General features: G+C 47.1%; 1 protein-coding gene across 1 annotated transcript in view; it reads right to left on the bottom strand.

Annotated features, from left to right (window-relative positions):
• LOC115317039 overlaps positions 1 to 20,164 on the bottom strand; it is a 97,612-nt gene extending 77,448 nt beyond the window's left edge. Inside the window, exons 1-4 of the mRNA XM_042291047.1 lie at positions 20,105 to 20,164; positions 18,678 to 18,753; positions 15,417 to 15,556; positions 62 to 241 (exon numbers count right to left, since the gene is read on the bottom strand). Coding sequence (XP_042146981.1) covers positions 62 to 241; positions 15,417 to 15,556; positions 18,678 to 18,686 — 329 coding nt within the window. The 5' untranslated portion in view covers positions 18,687 to 18,753; positions 20,105 to 20,164. The remainder of the gene's footprint in view (positions 1 to 61; positions 242 to 15,416; positions 15,557 to 18,677; positions 18,754 to 20,104) is intronic.
• Positions 20,165 to 22,300: the final 2,136 nt, after the last annotated feature.

The raw sequence follows: 22,300 nt of genomic DNA, 5'->3' as shown, positions 1-22,300 counted from the left end.
ACTATTTTGATTAAACAAAGTCGTAGTACTGCACAACGTGAGTATGGGGTAGTCAGTTCACCCTTTCTCCATGCAAAGGGTGACGGCGGGAAACTCGATGCCCTCCATGCGCTCGTCTGCGTACATGACGGCCGTGGGGTAGGACTGGTACAGGTGCAGGTCCAACCGCGCCTGGATGGCGCAGAACCACACGCAGGCCGCCCGGCAGAGTACGCCGGACATCCGGAACAGGCAGCCCACGCTGAGGGAGAGATAGCAGCGAGGTTCGAGCGTGCTGGCTTCCACGCGTCTCTGACTGGCACGTTCCTGTAGAAACGCTTCTTCACATGCTGTAAGCCGCTTCCCGCCATGTTTATGAACTGCCACTTTCTTCGGTGGTTTCCACGCAGACGCTTAGTTATGGGCGCCGTGCTCGGTGTTCGTTAAAATCTGAAGCATGCACAGCCGCTTCGTCAACTTCAAGACTTAGTAAGCACTTGAGAAAACATGATTGCGCTTTAAGACAAGGACACAGGAAGGACAGACACCACAGAGCGCTCTGTGGTGTTTGTTCTTCCTCCGTCCTTGTCTTAAAGCGCAATCATTTTTTCTCACGTACAATGCCAACCAGTGTTGGGTAAAATACATCTAAAAGGTACTTTAAGTAAAGTACAAAGTAAATGAGACGTGATGTACACTCTCCGGCAATATAAAAGACCCACTGGGAGCGCGTGGCCGAGGCGGTGCTTGGCGGGGGCGCTGCGAGCGCTCCGGGCGATTCCATTCTGCTTCGAGGAAAGGACGCTCACTGGGGCTCAGCTAAAGCGAAAAAGGCTTATCAGATTCTACTGAGCCCCGAGTGAGCGTCCTCCCCTCGAAGCAGAATGGAATTGCCCGGAGCGCTCGCAGCGCCCCCGCCAACCACCGCCTCGGCCACGCGCTCCCAGTGGGTCTTTCATATTGCCGGAGACTGTACTTTAAGTAAAGTATTACGTACACTGGATGCAATGCACTTGAAGTAAAATAATATAAATACAATGTACTTTCAAAGTAAAGTACAAGTATTTTAACAGAATCTTTCATGCTGCCCTTTCATTCCCCTATACAGCAATATATTAACTGGTATGCATTGTCCAGGTGTACTAGGGTGCATGACCTATTTTCAAAAACAGCGGTGAATCTTTGATAAAGTCAAGTTGGCACAGAGTAGTTATTTTTAGGAATGGAGCCAAATGCAGAAGTCCCTCTTCTGAATTTGGCGCCCCTTGCACTGGATTGCTGCACACAAGGTGGTTAAATGTACTAGGAGAGAACCTGACGTCAGTCCCGTAGCTTCCGGAAGCAATCCTCTCATAAAATAGTGTCCTCTAGTTAATAATAATAATAAAAAACAAACAAAAAAAAAAAAACAGTGAGTGTGCAAGCGAGCTGGTGATAATTAATCATAATATGACACCCGAGATTGAGGTGCGAAAAGTTAAGCAATTTTTAAATAGAAGGAAAAGACAAAATAGAATGTCTCAAAACATTGTGACGTTCTCCTCTGTTGTCTTTTACTTTGACTTGAAAATTTAACTTTTCTGCATCACAGTCTCAGGTGCTACATTATTATTAATTTTGCTCCCCTAATATTTTAAACTTGCTCCCTTGCGCTGACCGAACGAGTAGTAGCGAGAGTTCCAAAAGCTACGTAAAAGCCGCCCCCAGTATAAACGGAGCGATGCGTCGTCTGCTCACGTTTCTGGTAAAAATGAAATATCCCTCCCGTTTTTTTTTTTGTTTTTTTTTTCGGAGATGGCAAAGAATTATTTTGTTATACAAATTTAAGAAAACAAAATTTGGGGAATGTACTTTGAAGTCGGGAATTGTACTTTTGTCGGAAAGTACCAGAAAAAATACTTTAAGTAAAGTACAAGTACATACCCAGTGTATGTATTTCAAGTAAAGTACATGTTTCCTAAACCTTCTTGAAGTAGTACTTTAAGTGCAATGTACTTAAAGTACTTCCCAACACTAATACCAACTCGCCCAACAATCTGCGCTTTGCAGTAAGTACAGTATGCATTTGAGCCGCATCAACACACGCTCACTCCGCTTTTTTTTTTTAAGTCACCTCGGTGGCACCTATGGGGCGGGGCGGCCTCTGGCGGTCAGACAATGGACCTTTTCCGAGAAGCGTTCTGCGCACGCCCGAGCGCCTGATACCAAGCGGCAGAAGTCGGAACGAAAAATCGAGGAAATTCGGAAGGGGGCTGTATATCAGCGAGTAGAACACGTAGCTGCAGCATATATATAATTATGTTACACAAAAAAAGAACGTAGACGGAAAGGAAAACACGACGTTTGGGTGGACGCCACGGATGCCCCTCTTTAAAGTCGCGTTGGGCAGGCGCCGCTGCTCAGAGAGCGAAGAAACAGGTAGCGTAGCTCCCATTATCGATTGGTAGCGCAGGTAAGTCACTTCCTCGATTTTTAGTTCGTGCAGCCACCGCCTGGTGCCGTCGGTATGTGGAAAAGGTCCATTGTCCGCTCGTCCTGAATAAAGACTGCCTGAAAATCAAGTACCAGCCGATGCTCCTTTATGTTTCCGTCTACTTTGGCAGGAGCAATCGATCACGTCGCGAAAAAAACTTCAGCGAACTGTAAAACACTGGCTCCGCTCAAAGAGAAACATAGGAAGGAAGTTAATGGGGATCAACATGGCATCCGATGTAATTTCCAGCCGGAAGTACGTCACGTAAAACCTGCCTCAACACGAACTCAACTCTCCTACGTCACGCCGCGGTGGTGGCGCGCCGGACGCACTTCCGGTCTGGGGCGGTGGGCAGAAGTCGCCGTGCCAGACATGCATTCCTGTGTTCCTTTGGAAGAAACGAGACAAAAAACCTGCCTTCTCGTCAAAATGCTGCGATGGGGGCTGTACCAAGAGAGTCTGGAAACGTTTGAAGATCAGTTTTCATGTGTTTTTGCCCCCTCCGTTCGTCCGAGAACGTGGATAGTAGCCGTGAAAAGGGCAAACCAGACGCTGTCGAACTACGATTGCGTGGGAGGGCAACACTTTGTGGTCGCCAGATGTATTTGCTTTGTTCCAACATGAACGAGAGAAAACCGTTAAGTTGTCCGGACCACCCACGGGTTCAGTGCGTCTTCAAATTTACACGGCCGCCTGATCGTTCGAACTTTCGTCTGCTCTTTCAAACTTGTCTGCTTTTTGTCGTCTGCTCGTTCAAACAAAAGCGGCCCGTAGACGAAACTTTGACTCGGTGATTGCAATAATAAGTAATTGCAGGCCTCAAAAGACTTAAGTAGGCTCGGTGTAAACAGTAGATACAAGATGTTGATCATTGGTACCGGTGGCCATCAACGACTTGTTATACGCTTGGTCTGTTCCCGCTTCCGATTTTCAGTATCGACGTCGATGATCGCCGCTACCTTCTACACTTTTGCAGCACGAGCGACGTCGCAACCGAAAATAGCTAGAAGAATCTCATCATGGTTTTGGCGTCCATTCTGCGGCGTTCATGCGAATGAATCACCGCACTTCAAATTATTTACAGAACGTTTAGCGGCGTAACGAGCCTTGATAATTTCGCTCAGGCGATTAAAGTGGTAAGACATTGCGATGAGGACGTAGAATCGACAATCCCAACGCGAAAAAGAGTATGCAGCAGACTAACACAGACGCCAACAACGTGACATTCGAATGGATTGTTGAGGCGGGACGCGGTGCTTCTTGCCCGTACTCCATTGCGCATGCGTTCGAACTGTCGTCTGCTCTTTCAAACTTAAGTGCTTTTTGTCGCCAGCTCGTTCAAACGACAGCGGCCCGTAAACCAAACGTTGACCCAGTAATTGCGATAAGAACAAAGTGCAGGCCTCAGAACACTTTTGAAGGTTGGTTGGGGTAAGTAGGCTAAGTGTAAACAGACACAAGAAGATGTTGATCATTGCTATCAGTGGCCATCACCGACTTGTAATGCCCGATTCTACTTGCGGTTTTCGGTATCGACGTCCACCCGAGCGATGTCGCGACTAAAAATAGCGAGCAGAATCTCATCGTGGGAGTCAGGCTTTAGCGCCCATTCTGCGGCGTCCACGTGAAATGAATCGCCGCACGCCACATTATTCACGCAAAGTTTTGCCTCGTTAGTTTTGCTGAAGCCGCTCAAGTAGTCAGACATTGTTAGGAGGACGTAGAATCAACAATTCCAAAGCGAAAAAGAGCACGGGGACTCCCACCGACGCCGACAACAACGCAATTCAATGGTTTGTTTATGGGCGACACCGGGCTTCTTGCCCACCATCCAACGCGCACGTGCGGCGCCGGTGGCGTCCGCTAGGGGTGCTCTGGTTTGTTTGTAAACATGAGTTGGTGTATAAGACGCTTTGCGGCAGCTGTGCATGGGCGCTGCCATAACCGACCTTCAGTGTTAGTTCCTCATATTCCGTTAACTTCGATCCATCATTACCACAACAGAACAAGTTGTAGACCTTTTATATTTTGCTGTGTCCTTTTCCCCAGCAAAAGGGGTTTGTGAAGGCTCGTCAACGCCGGCGTCGGAGGTTCGGCATCTCGGTAAAACGAGAGAAGGTCAGCAATGGCCGCTTTTATCTGGCGCGTGTGTAGGAATGCCCGTGCATCGAACATGGTCCTGAACACTTTTTTATGTCACGGGAGTGGACGTGTCATGTTGTCGGATGTCGAAATCCTGACGGTTGGTCGTGGAAGTTCCGACAGAAAAGTACGTGCGAACGCTATACTTCGTTTCACCATAGTACTAAGTGCGAAGGCTTTGCAACCATTAACCTTGTGAGAGGTTACTGGCAAGTACCGCTTACCGAACGTGCCAGCAGCCTTGCAGCGTTCATGACAGCATTCGGTGTTTTCAGGCCGCTCGTTTTGAGGTTTGGGTTCAAACATTCTCCCTACGCATTTTCGAGGTAGATGAACCTGGTTCTGGGGGAACAGATTCCTTCGCTCTGCCGTACCTCGACGACGCAGCGATTTCTTCTGATACGTGGGAGGTCTACCTTCAGTATTTGCTGCAGGTCTTTTCTCGCCTTCAAGACGCGGGACTAATGCTCAAAGCCAAGAAATGCAAGTTCGGGCAAAGCGACGTGCGGTACTTGGGGCGTCTTGTCGGCAACGGATGAAGATGCTTCCACGAGCTTAAAGTGCAGGCTATTGAGGAGTTCTCTTCGCAGCAAAACAAAAAAAGGAATTAATGTCTTTCCTCGGGCTAGTGAATTCTTACAACCAGTACATTCCCCAGTACTCGAAAAAGGCGAGCCCGCTGACGGACGCCCTTAAGAAAACACAGCCGAACGTGATCAAATGGAATGAGCGGATCCGAAAGTCGTTCGAGGCTCTAAAATATGCGTTTGTAACTCGACCCGTGCCCAGATTACACAAAACCCTTCTTGGTGCAATGTGACGCAAGCGATAGAGGGCTTGGGGTTGTATTTAGCTAAGAAAATGACCAAGGAGTACAGCATCCAGTTTTGTTTGTCAGCAGGAAGCTGACTTTGAGGGAACAAGCTTACTGCACGATTGAAAAGGAGTGTGCTTGTTTTGTGTGGGCGGTAGAGAAGCTTCGCTGTACCTGTTTGGTTGCGGATTAATTTTAAATATTGATCACCGACCGCTCACGCAGCTGCATGCAACAGCTGTTCCAGAAGAACGGTTGCTTGCTGCGATGAAGCCTGACGCTCCAGGAATATTCTTTTTTGGTCAGGCATAAAAATGGAAAACTGCATGCAAACGCGGATTCCTCGAGTAAAGTACATTCCTAAGAATCCAGTTCGATTTTTTTTCTTTATCTCGTCTGCACACTTGTATATACTTTCATTTTTTTAACGACTTGTAAAGAGTTTCATCCTCTTATTCTCATGTTCCCTAAAAAAAAGGTATAATTGTGTAAGGAGCATATTAAGCAATTTACTGAAGAACAGAGATATCAAAGAGTAGCTCTAATGTTTCGGGAACTGCTGCCGTTCTGTGGTCCTCTGGTTGTTGTCGGCCTTCCTGTTTTCCAGACGCCTTGTGCTCGCCTGTACTGTTGACGCACCTTTCTGACGGCCTGTCTGACAAGTGTCCCAGTGACCCTCGACTCGCCTGTGCATCTGACTAACTTCCCCGACGGCCGGTCGAACAAGCGTCGCTGTCATGCCTCGTTTACTTGTGACTGGCGGAAGACCCCAAGTGTCGCCTTCGATGTGACGCGGTGCTGTCCAGACGGTGCACCGTGAAGAATGCTGTTTTAACGCCAGTGATAAATACCTGGTGTCCGACTTGCCGTCGCCGTATACTTGTTCAAGTTCAAACTAAGAATCAAGCCGGACTGTCTTCATTACATAAGCGTGTTGTCCGGGTCAATCAATCAATCAATCGAGTTTATTGTCATGAGTTGCAGCATACAAATTATTGAGAACCATCTGGGCCCAAAGCTTTGGGCCCAGATGGCTAGTTTGGACCCATTTTGATAATAACATATTAGGAAGGCAGCACTCTTGAGAAATATTAGTGGAAAACAATAAAATACAAAACGAACGTCGGTGAAAGTACAAAGACTGGTCCGTTCCGTATTGTTTTGGATTTTGTGAAGTGCTGATGCCTGGAAGGGGACAACTTTTGGTTTTCAATTGTACCCTAGAAGGGGGAGGAGTTGTTATGTAGTCGTTTTGTTGGTCTCCTTTATCGACGCTAGCGAGGGCGTCGCCGTCAACGCCAACGGCGCGTACCGCGATGATTGAACCCATAAAAGCGGATGCGCTTAGCAGCCCGAGGCTCTTCTTCGTCCTGCTGCCGAGATAAACGAGATAAACGTAACAATTTACAAACATTTCGTCAAGTTGAAATCACCACGCCAACTGTCAAACAACAATTCGGGCAACACACGCGTTGTTGAAAGTATCTTGCAGCACTTTTGGTAAAGTTTAAATCACGCATAAGTCCTCAAAACCTAGTCTGACAGGCCTTCGCACAATTTGTCCTGACCTGGTCACGTCAGCCTGAGGTACGCCGGCAGCATCTGAAGCAGGTTCTGAGACAGTGTCACTTTGCGTACTGCCGTCTAAACTTGTGTCCGCATTGTGCCTATTCTCCTCCTTTCCTACGGGAACATCGTACGATCCGCCGTTCTGGTGAGAGCCCTTTCAAGGGAGAAAGTGTAAAGGCATTCTGTTTCGTCTCAGTTGCATTTCAGAGTCAATTTTCACCAAGTAAGACCAAGGTTTGGCAGCTCGCGCTACCACTGTGTTTTCCAACTTTCTGTTGTTTACCCATACTTTATCTCCATTTTTCAACGTACCTAGATCGATTGCTTTTTGTCGTTTGAGGAAGGCTCTACGTTGCTTCTCCCGTTTTTAGAAGTCTTTTAGCACCATCGTTTACAGATTAGGTGCACCTGACACTGTTGTTTGGCGAACATGGGTACTCTAGTCCGAAGACGTCGTCTCATCAAGATTTGACAGGACCTCTTCCCGTCAACCCGGGGGTAGCTCTGTAAGTCAAAAGAGCTAAGTAGAGACCTCTTGACTTTTGAATAAGACATTTAATAGTTTCCACCATTCTCTCTAGATCGCTATTTGCTTGCCTGTACTTTGGCTAGCCGTAATGTGACGAAACCCATACTTCGATGCAAATGGTCCCTTATCTGAAATGATAATTTCTGGCACTTCTTGTCAAGCAAAGATGCTCTGAGGTCGCTCGATGACAACGTCGGCAAGAGTGGAAGGGGGCAGGGCTACTTCCGGAAACCGTGACAAGTAATCGACAACTACTAAGAAATCCGAGTCATTTATCTTGCATAATCCACGCCCGCTTTTTGCCAAGGGTAGGCGGAGGTGGCCTTTGTGATAAGTGGTTCTGCACTTTGGTAGCCATACTGCGCACAAACTCGACAGTTCTGTACGAACCCGGCAACCACACGCAATTTCTAGCCCGAGCTCGAACCTGGCTATCCCTTAGTGATCGTCATGTAGTTGGAGCAAAACATACTTCCTTAGTTCCCGAGGAACAATTAACCGTGTCCCGTTCAACAAAAACCCGTCGCTCTGAGTTATCAGAGCCTTCTCCTGCCAGTACGGGTGAAAACAATCCGGAATTGAAGGTTTCACGGGGCAGCCCTTTTCATATAAACAAAGTAGTGACTTACATACAGGGTCAGTGGCTTGATACGCCTTTATTTTGGTTGCAAAGTTTTGTTTAATTCTAGCCCCACCAGGCAAACCTGAGAGTATGCGGTTACTTCCCTAACTGTTCGTTCGTCCGGAACTGCACGTTTGTTTTTGAGCACGAGGCAAATCGCCAGCCGTAATAAGTTGCTTTCCCAGTGCTTAAACCATTTTAAAGCGGTAACGCAAGAGCCTCATGCGAGACCACTGCACGCGGGGAGTAGCACGTCAATAGAGCAAGTTCTCAGCAACGGAAGCAACCGATTGTGGTCCGTGTCAGAGGTGGTATCGAGCCCTCTAAAGTATTTATCAAACCTTTCGGTGGCACACGTCAACGCCACCGCCTCTTTCTCGATTTGGCGTACCGCGTCTCCGCCCAGGTTTGAGAGCGAGAAGGAAACGCAGTCGGACGTAAGTCACCATTCTTCTGGACCTGAGTAAGAGCGGCGCCAAGGCCGAGCGACTAGGCATCTGCCGGAAGGACAGCGGGCAAGGTGTGGTCATACTTCGCCAGGCACTACACCGAGCAGATGCTATCCTTGATTGTTTTCAGTGCTGCCTCTTCGGCTAGGGCCCAAACTCACTCGACATCTTTCTTTTACGATTCCCGCAAATGAGAGGTTTTGTATGGTAGGTTAGGCAAGAACCGGGCCAACTGGTTGGCCATGCCTAGGGCTCTTTTGACTTTAGACCCGCCCGTAGGAGTTTCAAGGTTCCGGAATGCTCTGACTTTTCAGGGTCTTGCTGAATACCGTCTGCACTTACGCGATAACCCAGAAAGGTCACTTGCCTCGCCCCGAAAATGTGCTTGGACTTGTTAAAGGTGAAATTACATTTTGCCAGCTTATCTAAGGTTCTCTTTGATCTTTCATCCTAATCGACCTTCTTTTCCCCGAAAATCAACACGTCATCCATAAGGTTAACGAGTCCAGGAAAGCCCTCCAAAAGTTTTGGCATTCGCCCTGAAAGTATTTTTGCGCAGTGTTAATTCCAAAAGGAAGCCTGGTAAAGCCTCCACACGACGCGGTAAATGTCGTCAGCTCCTGGCACGCCTTTGACAGCTTGATTTGATGAAACCCTGAGTTTCCATCTAACTTTGACAACAGCTGCATCGCCGAGCAACCCTAACGTTTGGTCTACTGCTGAAAGGACAAATATCTTCCTTAGGACGCTCCTGCTCTATTGGGTGAAATCGACACATGTTCTTACGTCACCGGACGGTTTGAGCACAAGCACTGTTTCCGAGCACCACTCTGTAGGACCTTCAACTCGACGAATTATACAATCTCTACCATCTTTTAACTCCCCGTTTCACCGCATCGTGCAGCGGGCTCAGAACCTGCCGAGCAGCGCTTATCGCAAATGGCGCAGCGTTGGGATCAAGCGGATAGTGTATCCACCGCTGGTTGTTTTAAGGCCGGTTCACACATGCAGCGAAGCGCTAAGTTAGCGCTACGTGAGCGCTCCAAGGAGCGCTCATGTGGCGCTTCCTAGCGCGTGATGTAGCGCTCGGTTAGCGCTTCAGTAGCGCTCTGTTAGCGCTTCAGAAGCGCTTCGTTAGCGCTCTCTTAGCACTACAGAAGCGCTTTGTTAGCGCTCTCACGCTCATTGTGCCGTGCTTGCAGCTGCGGAACAGCGCGTGCACGGCGATTCCTTTGTGGTTGTTTTTCCTTTGGCATTGAAAGAAGAGGAAGTAAAACAGCCGCTCCCCAAGCAAAGGGTCTGGCAGGCGATCCAGAGTCATGGACTCTGAGCAACAAATTGATTGGGTACAACCTCATTGCTTTCTATTCGAGATACGTGACCCTGGTTTCAAAGACACACTGTTAAAAATACACTCTAAGAAAAAATGGAGGAAAAAAGTAGCAACGGCGCGTCTTCCTCCCTTCTACTGACGCGCCCCCAAGCGGACACGAGAAAAGGGGAGGAACGAAACGTTTTTCTCCTTCTCCAGGCAGACGGGAGAAAGCTTTCGCCCTCCCGACTCATCTTCTTTCGGTTTCGTTTTTCGAGCAGGTCGCGCACGTTGTTTAATAAATAGCTGTGGAGTTGATTGAGCTTCAGCGGCAGCGAAGGCCGCCTGTAATTCCGTCTTCTAGTCTAAACGTGCAGAACATTTCGGTTGCATTGACGTTTTTATCACTAATTTTATCAAACGAGCAAACGAAGCCGCTAGAAACAGCGAAGTTCCGGAGCAGTGCCAGCAGCGCCACGTACACTGGGGGACGGCCGTCTCCGGATAAGCTCCGGATTGCGGGACTCGCGCGCGCGGCGAACCGACGGAACTACGGTCACTACAGTAACGAAACCACGCGGAACTGTGTCGACGTTTTCGAAGTTACAGAAACCGCAGGAACTGCGTCCAAAACAGGCAAATTTTGCTGCCGGCTGCCTGGGTGCCTTCCGTGCTGAGTTCGGTTCTGTTTTCCGATGCCGAGTGCAACCAGCGTTCAACGTGGTTCTGTATTTATGCGTGTCAGGAACATAGCTGCAACATCGTGATGGCAGTGTTGTGGGTTGTGAACAGAAGACTGGAATTATCGCCGATGTGACCGTGTGTTCGCGTATCAGTGGTGTAACAAGATGAGATTGTAAACTGTCGGGCATTGATGCCGTTGGTCGGGCCGTGATAAGGGGGCGGGGTGTCGCTTTGCATTAAAAAGTTTAATACCACTTGAGGGATTACGTGCAATCGATCAACGTGCGGATAGTCATGTTGGAACGCTGGTCTGAACAGTAGAAGCTCCTATCGCTATCGTAGAGTGGCCAATATGACTGTTGGAATAGACCCTTTCCGAAATTCAGCCTGGCCACTTTGATCACTATCATCATCATCTGAAAAATAGCATATGTGCCATACCAATGGCGGCTTTCTATTTACTGATGAAGGAACATGGTCGAAGATACTCCTAAGCTGAGGATTCGAGGCCTATACATTCTAGACGTTAGCACGTTGCAAAACCGGAATTGAATGCAAGCGCTGCGTAAGCGTTCATTTCTCTAATTCGAGCCCAGTGAACCTGTTAGTGGCACAAAATCGACTTCGAAACCCCCTGACTTATAGAACTTTATCAAGGCCTCTGTCTGGGTTGGCGCTTCGTTCTGACTGGTTGCATCGTTGTAGGAATCGACACTGGAAGAGATGATCCAGAAAAACCTGTATAGCGAAAAGCTTATTCTCGTCTGCCGTTGACACGCAAAAGTGACGGTGCCCGATAAAATACTGCAGGCTACGGGTTAATTGCCGCCATTCGTATGGCAAAATTTAAACCGCCATTTCAGCCACCAGATGGCACTGAATTTCGGGAAGGGTCTATTGTCTCGTCCCCGAGAGCGATTGCGCTCTGGGGCAAGGACTGAACAGTACGAAATCGTGACGGAAAGTACGTTTATTTACAGTATGTAATTTCGGCATTAAAAAACAATAGTAGGTCAAATCGAAAAAAAAAGCTACCCTTTATTTTGCTGTTTAAATATACTACGGTTCCTGGAGAAACTGCCCTACAAGTGGCGCGCTGGGATGAGCGCTAGAAGTTTTCGGGCTCGCCACGGCGTAGCTCCGTACACTTAACACCTGCCACAAGTCGAGGCTTTGGCTGCATTCAAGTTGATCGAAAAGCGATTTCTCAGCATGTGAAGCATCACTTCCAGCTGAGTGAATATCCGCTCTACAGAGATTAATTCAAGACGGCAATTGCAGCTTTGCGCGAACAGCACAAATAGAAAAACCAATAGAAATACAGGCTAGGACGTGCCGTGTGGGGAAACAAACTCATGGCTTCGAACCGCATTGGAGCGGGTTAATTTATTGGCTTTCTAATAATTACGGCATGATATGAGCGCGTTTACTTTTTAATAAGAGATTCATCTCGTGACCCATTTAAAATACTCTCAGAGGTATGACATTGCTGGAAAAAAATGAACATGCTACGAATATTTTTTATTGCTTAGGGAGTCACCGAAAAGTTCCGTACGTTCAAAACGACCAGTATAAAAGACGGAAACGCAGAGCACGGATGTAGTGTTCGGGTTAGTGTGGTGTTCCGTTGTATTGATATTTGTGTGTGCCGTGTATGTGCTCAATGTATGTTCACCTGATACTAGTAATAAGCGAAATGTGTGTATAGTAGAGGATACCCAAGCGCAGGAGAGCGGCTCTGAAGCGCAGTAGTGGCCTGAGAAGAGCAAATTATTTTTTGTAGAACATGAATTGGGCGGCACCTCGCGCCACCTGGCCTAGCTACTTGCAATTACTCTGCTTGACCCCACCATCTGGTGGCTAGCGATTTAACCTTCTTTCACGCTACGCGATAAACAGCGGCTTCGAGTTTGTTCTTTCGAGAGCGGCTTTTGGTTCGCGGATTGAGTTTGCACTTCTCCGTGATGTGCGGTTGACGAAGGAATTGTGACTCGAGGAACACCCAAGGTAAGACGCAACGTGTGCGAAGTAACTGGGTATCGGTTGTCTCCGTTTAACATCGCAGTGCTGTCGACGAGAAGACTGAGTAACTGCTTTCGAAACGCAAGTTTCTATACCTGTGGGGGGAATCTGGCTTCGGAAATAAACACAGTTCGCGGAAAACTCGTGTGACGCTGTTATTTGTTGCTGCTCTCGTCCCGTACAAGAGACGCAGCGTCCTCGTTAAGCCTTATTGGGCTCGATTTGCTCGATTCGGGGCCGCCATATTGAGCTGCAGGCGACTGAGGAACTCTTTGCTCCCCTGCTTCAGGGACGAAAGTTTCTCCCTTTCTAAAGGAACATAGGTTACAAGAACGTTCCTCCCCTAAGGGAGGACTATCCATACCCTTTTTTCTAAGAGTGCAGTCGCCTTCGAAAGAGCTCTGTCTCTCGGCCCCTCAGCCTATGAACAAGGTTCGCCGGGTACCCGTCGGTATCTCGGTGGCGAAAGATTTCGCGCACCCAGAAGGCTCTTCTGGGCGTTAAGCCGTCCACACACATATACACTAATCGCGTATCTAAGAGCACTTGTCGCATTTCTATTGCAGCATCCCACATGTCCGCCATAGTGCTGCTGATGCACACCCACGGTGTGCACACCCAACCACAAGAACCGGAATCGCTGTGCACGCGCTAATCCGCAGCACCGCGGAACAAGAAGCGCTACTGAAGCGCTAACACGGCGCTACTGAAGCGCTAAAAAGGCGCTACTGCAGCGCTAACAAGGCGCTACTGGAGCGCTAACAAGGCGCTACAGAAGCGCTAATCGCGCGCTATGTTAGAACTAAGTCACGCGCGAGGAAGCGCCACATGAGCGCTCCTTGGAGCGCTCACGTAGCGCTAACTTAGCGCTCCGCTGTATGTGTGAACAGGCCTCTAGAGCGCAGCTCTTAGGCGCCCGTTTCCGGCTTGAGCGGCGTCGGCGTCGCCGTCGCCGTTGCCGGTGGTGTAACCGCGCGGTGCATGTTGGGCAAATTTCCCCGCTAAATTTAGCATAAAATTTTCCCCGCTAAATTTAGCATAAAATTTTCCCCGCTAAACTTAGCGGAAACTTCCCCCTTTAAATCTAGCGGAAAATTTTCCCCACTAAATCTAGTGGAAAATTTTCCCCGTTAAATTTAGCGGAAAATTCTCCCCACCAAATTTAGCGGAAAAATTTCCCCGCTAAATTTAGCGGAAAAATTTCCCGCTAAATTTAGCAGAAAATTTTCCCCGCTAAATTTAGCGTAAAAAATTCCCTGCTAAATCTAGCGGAACAATTTTCCCGCTAAATTTAGCGAAACTAGATCTAGCGGAAAATTTTCCTCGCCAAATTTAGCGCGAAAAAATGCCCGGCTAAATCTAGCGGAAAAATGTAGCGGAAAATTTTTTCCTAAATGGGAGGCGAACAGGAGAGGAGGAGGTGCATAGCCCCCTCTCCGTACCTTCCCCTCCTCCTCCTCAAGAGCTGCGCTCTAATTCGGCGTTACAGGGAGTTGTAAACGGCTTTTATTTTTTAAACAACTGCACCAATTATCCAGGTGAATGCCAAAAGAACGATGACGAGCGAGATTTTTTTCAAAATTTTCGAATATTCTTGTAAACCAACTTGTCTTCTCCAGGACGTTTAATTGCACTAAAGTAACTGGATTGTGAAATTGTACAACCGAAGGCCCTCGTTCAATCTCCACCTTTGTTGTCTGTGTAATTTATGCTTTTTTATAGCACCGATTACATAAGCAAGCTCGACAGGCTTGCGAAGACGGAGCGACAAAAAATCGCTTGGGACGCAAGCAGCGGCTCATGTTTGTAAACAGTGAAAGGGTTCATGGTGCTCTTGGACTTTCATGACTGGGCAATGTTGGTACAAATAAGTAAATAAATAAAATAATATTCAACTCGATAAAACAATAAAACGATGAATGAATGAATAAATGAATGAATGAATGAATGCATTTCTGTCATTTTTCCAGAACATTTCGCACAAAGCTTCTCAAAGCAACGCAGCGGAGCAGCCTCAGGCGTAGTCTTCTATACTGAATGGTTGCGCCAGCATGCACCAAGATATTGCTTCGCCCATGAAACAGAGACAAATATGGTGTTATACTGAACACAGTAGATTAGTGTTTCCGAACTGTGGGTCGCGACCCCAAGCTGTGTCGCGAAGTGGTCCGGGAAATGGAAACATTTCAAGTTGTTTTCTCAGCCGTGACGTCGTTGGAGGCTAAGTACAGGTAGCATCTCAACATCGGGCCGGAACTGATAGTTGCGGTTGTAACTCCGCAATCGTTGTGGCAAACTAACAAGCATGCTAACCTTAGACATTAGGAGTCCTTTTGGCATGTTTTTCTTCTATTATGCGATGGTGTCTTGCCCAACTGACTCAATCTGACTACATTAACTGTCAAATGACGTATCGGCATTCATGTTGTGTATTACTGCTGATGTAATGAAAAAGAAAAGCTTGTAGCATCGTGAAAAGCATAGGGGGCGGGGGAAGGGGAGGAGGAGGGGATATTGAATGTTATTGGTCGGGAAGAAAGTTGAAAAGTTTGAGAAGCTCTGAATTGAAAGATAAATGTCGGAGCGCCCGTGTAGTTGGCTCTCTTCTAGTGTTGCGCCTTGGCATAGCTGGTTTCGACGCCCGGGCGGCCGCCGTATTTCAGCAGGACGAGGAGAGCGCTGTGCACTAGCCGCCCCGGCAGAGAGCTTTGGGCCCGCGGTGCCCTTTGCCCGATCCTGACTCGGGGCTTTCTGGACGGGTACTCGTCGACCCAGTGAACCCACACACTATTGTAGGGCAGTTGGCACGCCCCTTGCTGACCTGGCTTTGTTGAAGCTGTTCCTGAGCCTCCGGATTATGCCTCCCTGGACGTAGCCCGTGATCTGGGTGACGCCGCTGTAGATGGACAGACCGAGCCAGAAGCCCAGGTAACCTCCGAACACGGCCAGAATGCTGCTGGGCTGGGAAGATACGACGGAGATGTTAGAGGGACGAGACGCTCCATCAATGTCTTCATGAATCATTACACCATGCAGGCCCGTCATATTTCAGAATATCCTTCTATACACTCACCTGCTTCCTCATAAGATACACGTGTATTCGGAATGAGAGAGATACCGTATTTCAAATATAGAATAGGAGATGTGTACGCACGAGCGGTCACGCGCGACAACATCCATATTATCGAGAGAATACGTACCGCGTTATGAATCGAAGGGTTCGAACTAAATTCGGTCGGAAAATTTGACGGCCGCACTTAACAATCTCAAACTTTCGCCGGAGATGTACTTCACGGGTGCATTTGACCTCATAATATTACAGCGCATAGCCTTCGTTCAGTGAAAAGTTAGACACATTTTTTAACATTTTCGATGGTCGGCGCTGACGCAGATCCGCTGAGTTTCGAAAATTACGTGATACTGAGTGATTTCACATTAAAAAGCATTAATAAAAGAATAATGTCATTTGCTTGGAGAAAAATGGAATTACATAGATAAAGCTTACATTAAACATGAGCAGGTACCAAAAGAGAAACTTAGTCTCCGTCGGGGAGCATTGGCCTCGGGTCGCCGAAAACATGCGACCACGAGTTACGAGCGGTCACGTAACCTCTACACGACCACCGGAGGAGGAGGGGGGGGGGGGGGATGATTTATGTGACTTTCTTGATGCCCAGCCCTAAGAAGTTGAAATGATACCTGCGCCCGCGTGATGTGCACGCGACCCTGTCACAAGCGAGTTTGGGTGGTTTTGTCCGGTAGGGCTTACGCGAGGGAAGCGAAGGTGAGGTCGGGGCGGCAAGAACCCGAGGAGCAGACGACGGACCTTGATCAGCTCGTGTCGCTTCGTAGCTTGTGATGTGCAGAGTCCCATTTTTCCGGCTGAATTGAGAGCAAACCCCTCAGTTTATAACGCCTCATATGTGGGCCACTGTGCACGCGTAGCTGCGTCTGTCGTCACGGCACGGAACACACATGTCGCGTGTTAGCACAAGCTCTCAACTTCTTATTTTGTGTCATATCATATGAGTCAATCTGTTACAGTGGGTTGCGTTGAAAGTTCAGCTATAAATATATATATTTTTTTGGTATTTAGATGTACTCATTAAATGCCTTACAGCAACTTCCGCTGTTTTTCTTGAGTGCTTTGGGCGATCGGGAGGGACTGCTTTGTCACCGCTGGGAGACTTAGGCAGGAAGCTCTCCGCGCGTTAACCACTAACTAGGAATGCAACTTACTTATAATCACGAGTAACTTGGAATCGGTAACTAGGTGTTTTAATACGGCCTTATATCTTGTGGACAAGAACTCTAGATGTATGATTTATAGTTTTGTATCTACGACAACTTATCTTTCCGCGAGCAATTTCCTAATATGTCCGGCCAAGAGAAAGGAACGGGTTAGTACCTGCTGATGCAATAAATGGAGGGATGGTACTACCAGGACATTGTGCTATGGCGGCCTGGAAGGGGAGGTGTGACGATCGCGCAGGCGAGAGTGGTCCCTACACTCTAGCTTACATAGCGCAGTATATTCTTTATAAGGGAAGCAGCGCACCTGGTACTCAGGTGGTAGGAAAAAAAAATGGCTGAGAGGATTGGGCATTTTATCACACGCTGTAGAGGTATTGTTTACCCGTAAATGGATGGGTGAGCCTTAAAAGTTTGCATAGTTTTCGCCTACTGCTCACAATTTTGATCCCAGTGTCCAAACAATCAACTGACTTCTGCTGTTTTTGTTCGGCTTCCAGCTGACAGATGGCACCATGATAGTGACCCATGAGGTATAAAGCGTGGAACCGCTCTTGGCCGCTGGAAGAGGCGAGCGATCGCTTCGTCCAGACCATCATAAGTGTGGTTCGGACATTTGCTAGCATGGAAGTATTATACCAAGCGATATGGAGAGTGACAATAACAATGCATGCCGTTTATGAAATGTCTACGAATGGCGTTCGTTTTTGTATAAAGCGCCTTGGGGTGAAGTGGCCCGGGCGGTCTCACCAGAGAGGCTGGGCACTGCCAACCAAGAAGGCAATTTAAATGGAGCGTTTCTCTGAGGGTGTGTTTTGTCGCTACGTCTGTATAGTAGACGAACAGCACTTTCAAAAATCTAAAGTTCCTCAATAAAAACAAAAAAACACACACAAAAAAAAATTCGTAATTTTTTGTTGAAACGTTTGTGGTGAGACATTAGCAGGTAGAGGAGCTTAGATGGATTGACTGGTATCCCGTTCACCAGGCAAAAGTGACACCCACTTGGCTGCCACCATGTTGTACAATTTGGACCACTAGACACGTGACCGTACCAAATCTTGAGGTTTTTACGCAAAACGGAGCCGAGATTTGTATCACGATCGCTGTAAAAAGACATGACAAACTATTTTGTCAATACTGCTAGCCCCAGAAATCGGTGTCTAGCTCCGATTAAAACCCAAAATACAGCACCGCGGCTATCGGCCTCTAGCGGAGGCATTGCAAAGCTGCCCAAGTTTTTGTCGTAAAAGCACATTTTGCACTTAAAACAAGCCAAACAACTTACCTCGCCGGTATTGTTATTAAAGATAAATAAGCAATTATTTGTGTGTGGTTCTTCGTTAAAATTTAGACGTAAAACTATAATGTCACGTGTCTACTGGTCAAAAATGTGCAACCTGGCGGCGGCCAATTGGGAGTCACTTTAAGCTGCCAGTTTATCGCTCTAAGGCCCTCTACCTCAATGGACATCAGGCATGAAGCAATATTTACAACCCCTGTAGCCTACCCGAACACAGACACAGCCCTCGAGGTGATAATTTAACGCTACAGCTCCGTCATCTACAAGGTGTTGGAAGAAATTACGAAAAAAGATTGGGACGGTGTGATCGCCCCTCCCCTCGTTCTGACGCCATTGCAATACTGCTACATCGTGAATATGATAGTGGCCCAAAACGACTAAAGAACAAGTCAAAGGTTGCTGTATGTCGCGTTGATGAGCCCAAACTCGCGCTTAAGTTATCAACGGAAACAACAAACACTGATGTATTTTACTATGGGGATGTTTTTGACTTGATAGAAGAATGGGTGAATGATGAAAGACCCCCACCGTGAGCATGGGAATAGTCTTCAGGGTGGCCACGTACCGCGAAGGGACGTTTAGCTTGGAGTTGACGTAGTAGTACCTGCACACAGGTCAAATATCGTGAATATGCTTTTAGTGCGCATAGCAAAGAGCCTTGATGCATTTGTATCCTCAAACAGCCATGCCAATGTTATGGAGACAACCTGACATGTTTGGCACTGAATGTTTAGCAGCTAAAATCTGCGAGCAGGAAGCACTAATTCTGCTGAAGCGGACCCATGTCACGTGACCCTTGTGAACACGCAAATGGGCCTCTGACAGCTTGTGTAGCAGTTAATTTACAAAATAGCGATAAAACAAGTTTGAACAAATGGTGTTGCATCAACGAATGGTAATAAAACGAGTATGTACATATGGCAATAGCAACAAATAGTAATAGTACGAGTATCAACAAAGGGTATTGGGGCTAAACTCCGTTCACCTCTAAGCTGACAGTGCGGTGGAAGCTACGTGCTTATCTATCTATTTATTTATTTAAAATACTATCGGTCCTACACAGGACCAAGATAGAAGTGGGTTTGTACTACACAAAAACACGCGCTCAAAATGTACAGATGAATAACACGTATTCAACACAACGATGAAATGACAACTCTAGGTACTGTTGGCAGAAATCTTTGAAACAAGGGAACTAAACTCTTCTCGAGTTTCAGCGGTCACGACATGTGCTGGGAGCTCGATCCATTCTCGCGCTGTTAGTAAAACGATAGAGCACCTAAGACAGTCCTTGGAAAACTTCCGCTCTTCCGTATGCCGAGTATGCTTATTGCGGGTTATACACGACAAGCTCTTATTGATATACGGTTGCTGATTTACAAGAACCAGGTTATTCATTATGTCATAAAAGAGATGAAGCCGCTTCTACTTTCTTCGCACTTGAAAGAGGGGTAGCTTCGCCCTATTGTAGAGGGGTGACACAGAGTCCAGTCGTCTATTGCAAGAGAAAACAAAACGTTACGCACGCCGGTGTACTTGCTCCAGGTTTGAAATGGGACATTTAACAGGCAGGTCCTAGAATTCACTTGCGTATTCTAGTTGAGGCCTTATTAGTATCTTGTATGCTGTGAGTTTTGTTTCTGAGGAAGCGAGTTTAAAAAAACGCCTGATCAATCCTAGTATTTTATTAGCTATTTTAATCACACGCACCTATACCCGCAAACCAATTTTGAACCAATCACACGCACCAATACCCCCAAACTTGTGTCTACGCGGGGTGAACGGAGTAGAGATGGGACACCAAATATAAGAAGGAACTGACGATTTAAATGTTACGAAGGCTTCTTCCTTTTACACTAACCCTGTGACAAATTTTGCCCCCTCATACCCACAGTACAGGCTTCTGATTATTATGAGGTAATGAAACATGCTGCAACCTCATAGGGAACCCTTACCCGTTGAAGGGCTCACTTCCATCGTGGCCATGGTAGCCCAGTGTGATGTCATAAGTCGTCTCTCTGGAAAAGCAAAGCATACGGGCGATATTCGTATAGAAGCAAAATTGGCGTCGCAGTGCTCTGAGCCAGAGTACCGCAGCATTCAAGTTGCACTTTGCACTATTTCTCCAGAGCAACAGACAGGCGAATGGTCCGTGTTGCCGTGCTCAGGACTGGAGTGTTTATTTGGAACAGTTCCGGTGTTTCGGAGTTTAAATTAACATTTTTTTTTCTAAATACAAGCCACACAAGTAAAACTTAAAAAATAAATAAAAAAAGAGACCTTAAGTTTTGTAACGGGAAATTAGAGCTCAGTCCTTGAGGAGGAGGGGAAGGTATGCCCTTCCTCCTCCTCCGCACAATTACTATTGGTGTTGAGGTCACGTGACGTGGATGGGGATTAAAGGAAATGTGTCAGGCGAGCCTCCATAATGAAGCGAAGGAGGGAGTCATTGTCTACAATTTCTCCCGGTTGCTGTCGCCTTTAGTTGAAACGTGCGTTTTCGTACTTTGTGTTTTTTGTGCGGACCAAGTACCTCCGAAAGCAGAACTTTATGAGCTCCAGCGTTTTTAATTTTTTGTCTTTTGCACCTAGTGACCAAGGAATCATCTGCGACTTCCGGCCCGTCGTATAAAGAAGCGTTCTTACTAGGACCTCTTCAGGTTTCTCGAGCAGACCGGATGCGAACCTGTGGTCGTCGAACTCATCCATTAAGTCGGGCCAGTCTGCTGCGTTCTGGAAGTTGAATGGCTTCGGAGGCTTGAGTCCCGTCATGTCGACGTGACGCCGGCTAAAGCGATGACTAGGTCAGCGCTGCTTCTGTTGTCGTTGCTTGAGGGTCCGTTCTCGTCGTTAGCGGCATTTCGTAGCAGCCGGCCGCGATCCCACCGCTACCATCATGTTAGACACGCAAAAATGGGTGACCAAGAATCTCTCGTTTATTCCAGCAGCCGTGAATATGTGCAAACAAACAGGTCACGTGGTCTGTGATAACAGTGAAAAGGAAAGGAGTAGATCGACGGGTTATCACGATGACATCCCACGTTGAGATTAAACTCACTGGATCCTGAGAAAGTAGCGACACTTACCCTGCCTGCAAGCCGGACACAAACAGATATCAACATAGAGACGACCGAAACCTCACAAAGATATCGGTTATTTGGTCTCTGTTACCATGGAAATTGTTATTACGGTCCTTTCAAATCTTCAAAAGGGTCGTTCTGAACCCGTCGTGACAAGATCGATCGCTATGGAGCGTTCCTGTACACTGAAAGTGTTCCTCGCCAATATCAGCGTCTTTGGCACTGTGTATGCAGTCGACTTATCAATCATGCTTATTTCCACAAATCTCTTACAACGATATTGTTCTTCCGTATCTCAAGACAGGTTCCAAGGTTGCATGTGATGATGGTGCGAATATGTGCGCTTGTTCCAAGGTTGCATGTGATGGTGGTGCGAATATGTGCGCTTGTTTCGGCGGTGTGTGGATAACAAAATCTAGGTATACAAAAAATGTCTTTATGAAGCAACTTGTGAATGGGTTTTCGGATTGACTCACCGAGAAAAAAAAGGTCAAAGAGATACTTCAAGATTTTGGACCAATATGGCGATCATACAGCTTCCCGATGATCAAGGGAATTTAGCTGAGATCACGATTCTTCGGCATCTCGTAGCATAAAGACGTCTCGTCACCTAATTTGTCATGCAGTTCGAGTCTAGTATAGTTTAAATATATTCGCCATTCAAGTTCAGCTGGTAGATGCATCCGCTCGTGTTTGTCGTTTACCACACTATTTCTCAATTGTCTTCTCTAAAGCTTTTGTTCAACCTGAATAGAATCTAGCGCAACAAAAAACATTGTTTAAGCTCGTTTTAGCAAACTTCGAAAACTGATTGAACATACGATATCCACGATACTATTAGCGATTATAGGGTGATAATAGTATTGTAGCGTTTACCGCTTACAAGCTGTTCATATACTGAACGTCCGCTTGCTTTGCTCGAAGGCTTCCAACTCTGTCACGAGCACCCTGTGTTCTCTTTGTTGTCTTCTTTACCGCGACATCACCTTCGCTACATTATCCCCCTCCCGTCTTCTGGAATTTTATACAGGTTTAGCGAAGTCCTTCATAGAAGAACAGTCGATCACGGTG

This window comes from Ixodes scapularis, unplaced genomic scaffold (assembly GCF_016920785.2).
Source record: "Ixodes scapularis isolate PalLabHiFi unplaced genomic scaffold, ASM1692078v2 PGA_scaffold1__304_contigs__length_218370807, whole genome shotgun sequence".
NCBI classification, from domain to species: Eukaryota; Metazoa; Arthropoda; class Arachnida; order Ixodida; family Ixodidae; genus Ixodes; species Ixodes scapularis.
Note: the sequence above shows the minus strand (reverse complement) of the source record. Positions and strands in the feature narration are given on the sequence as shown.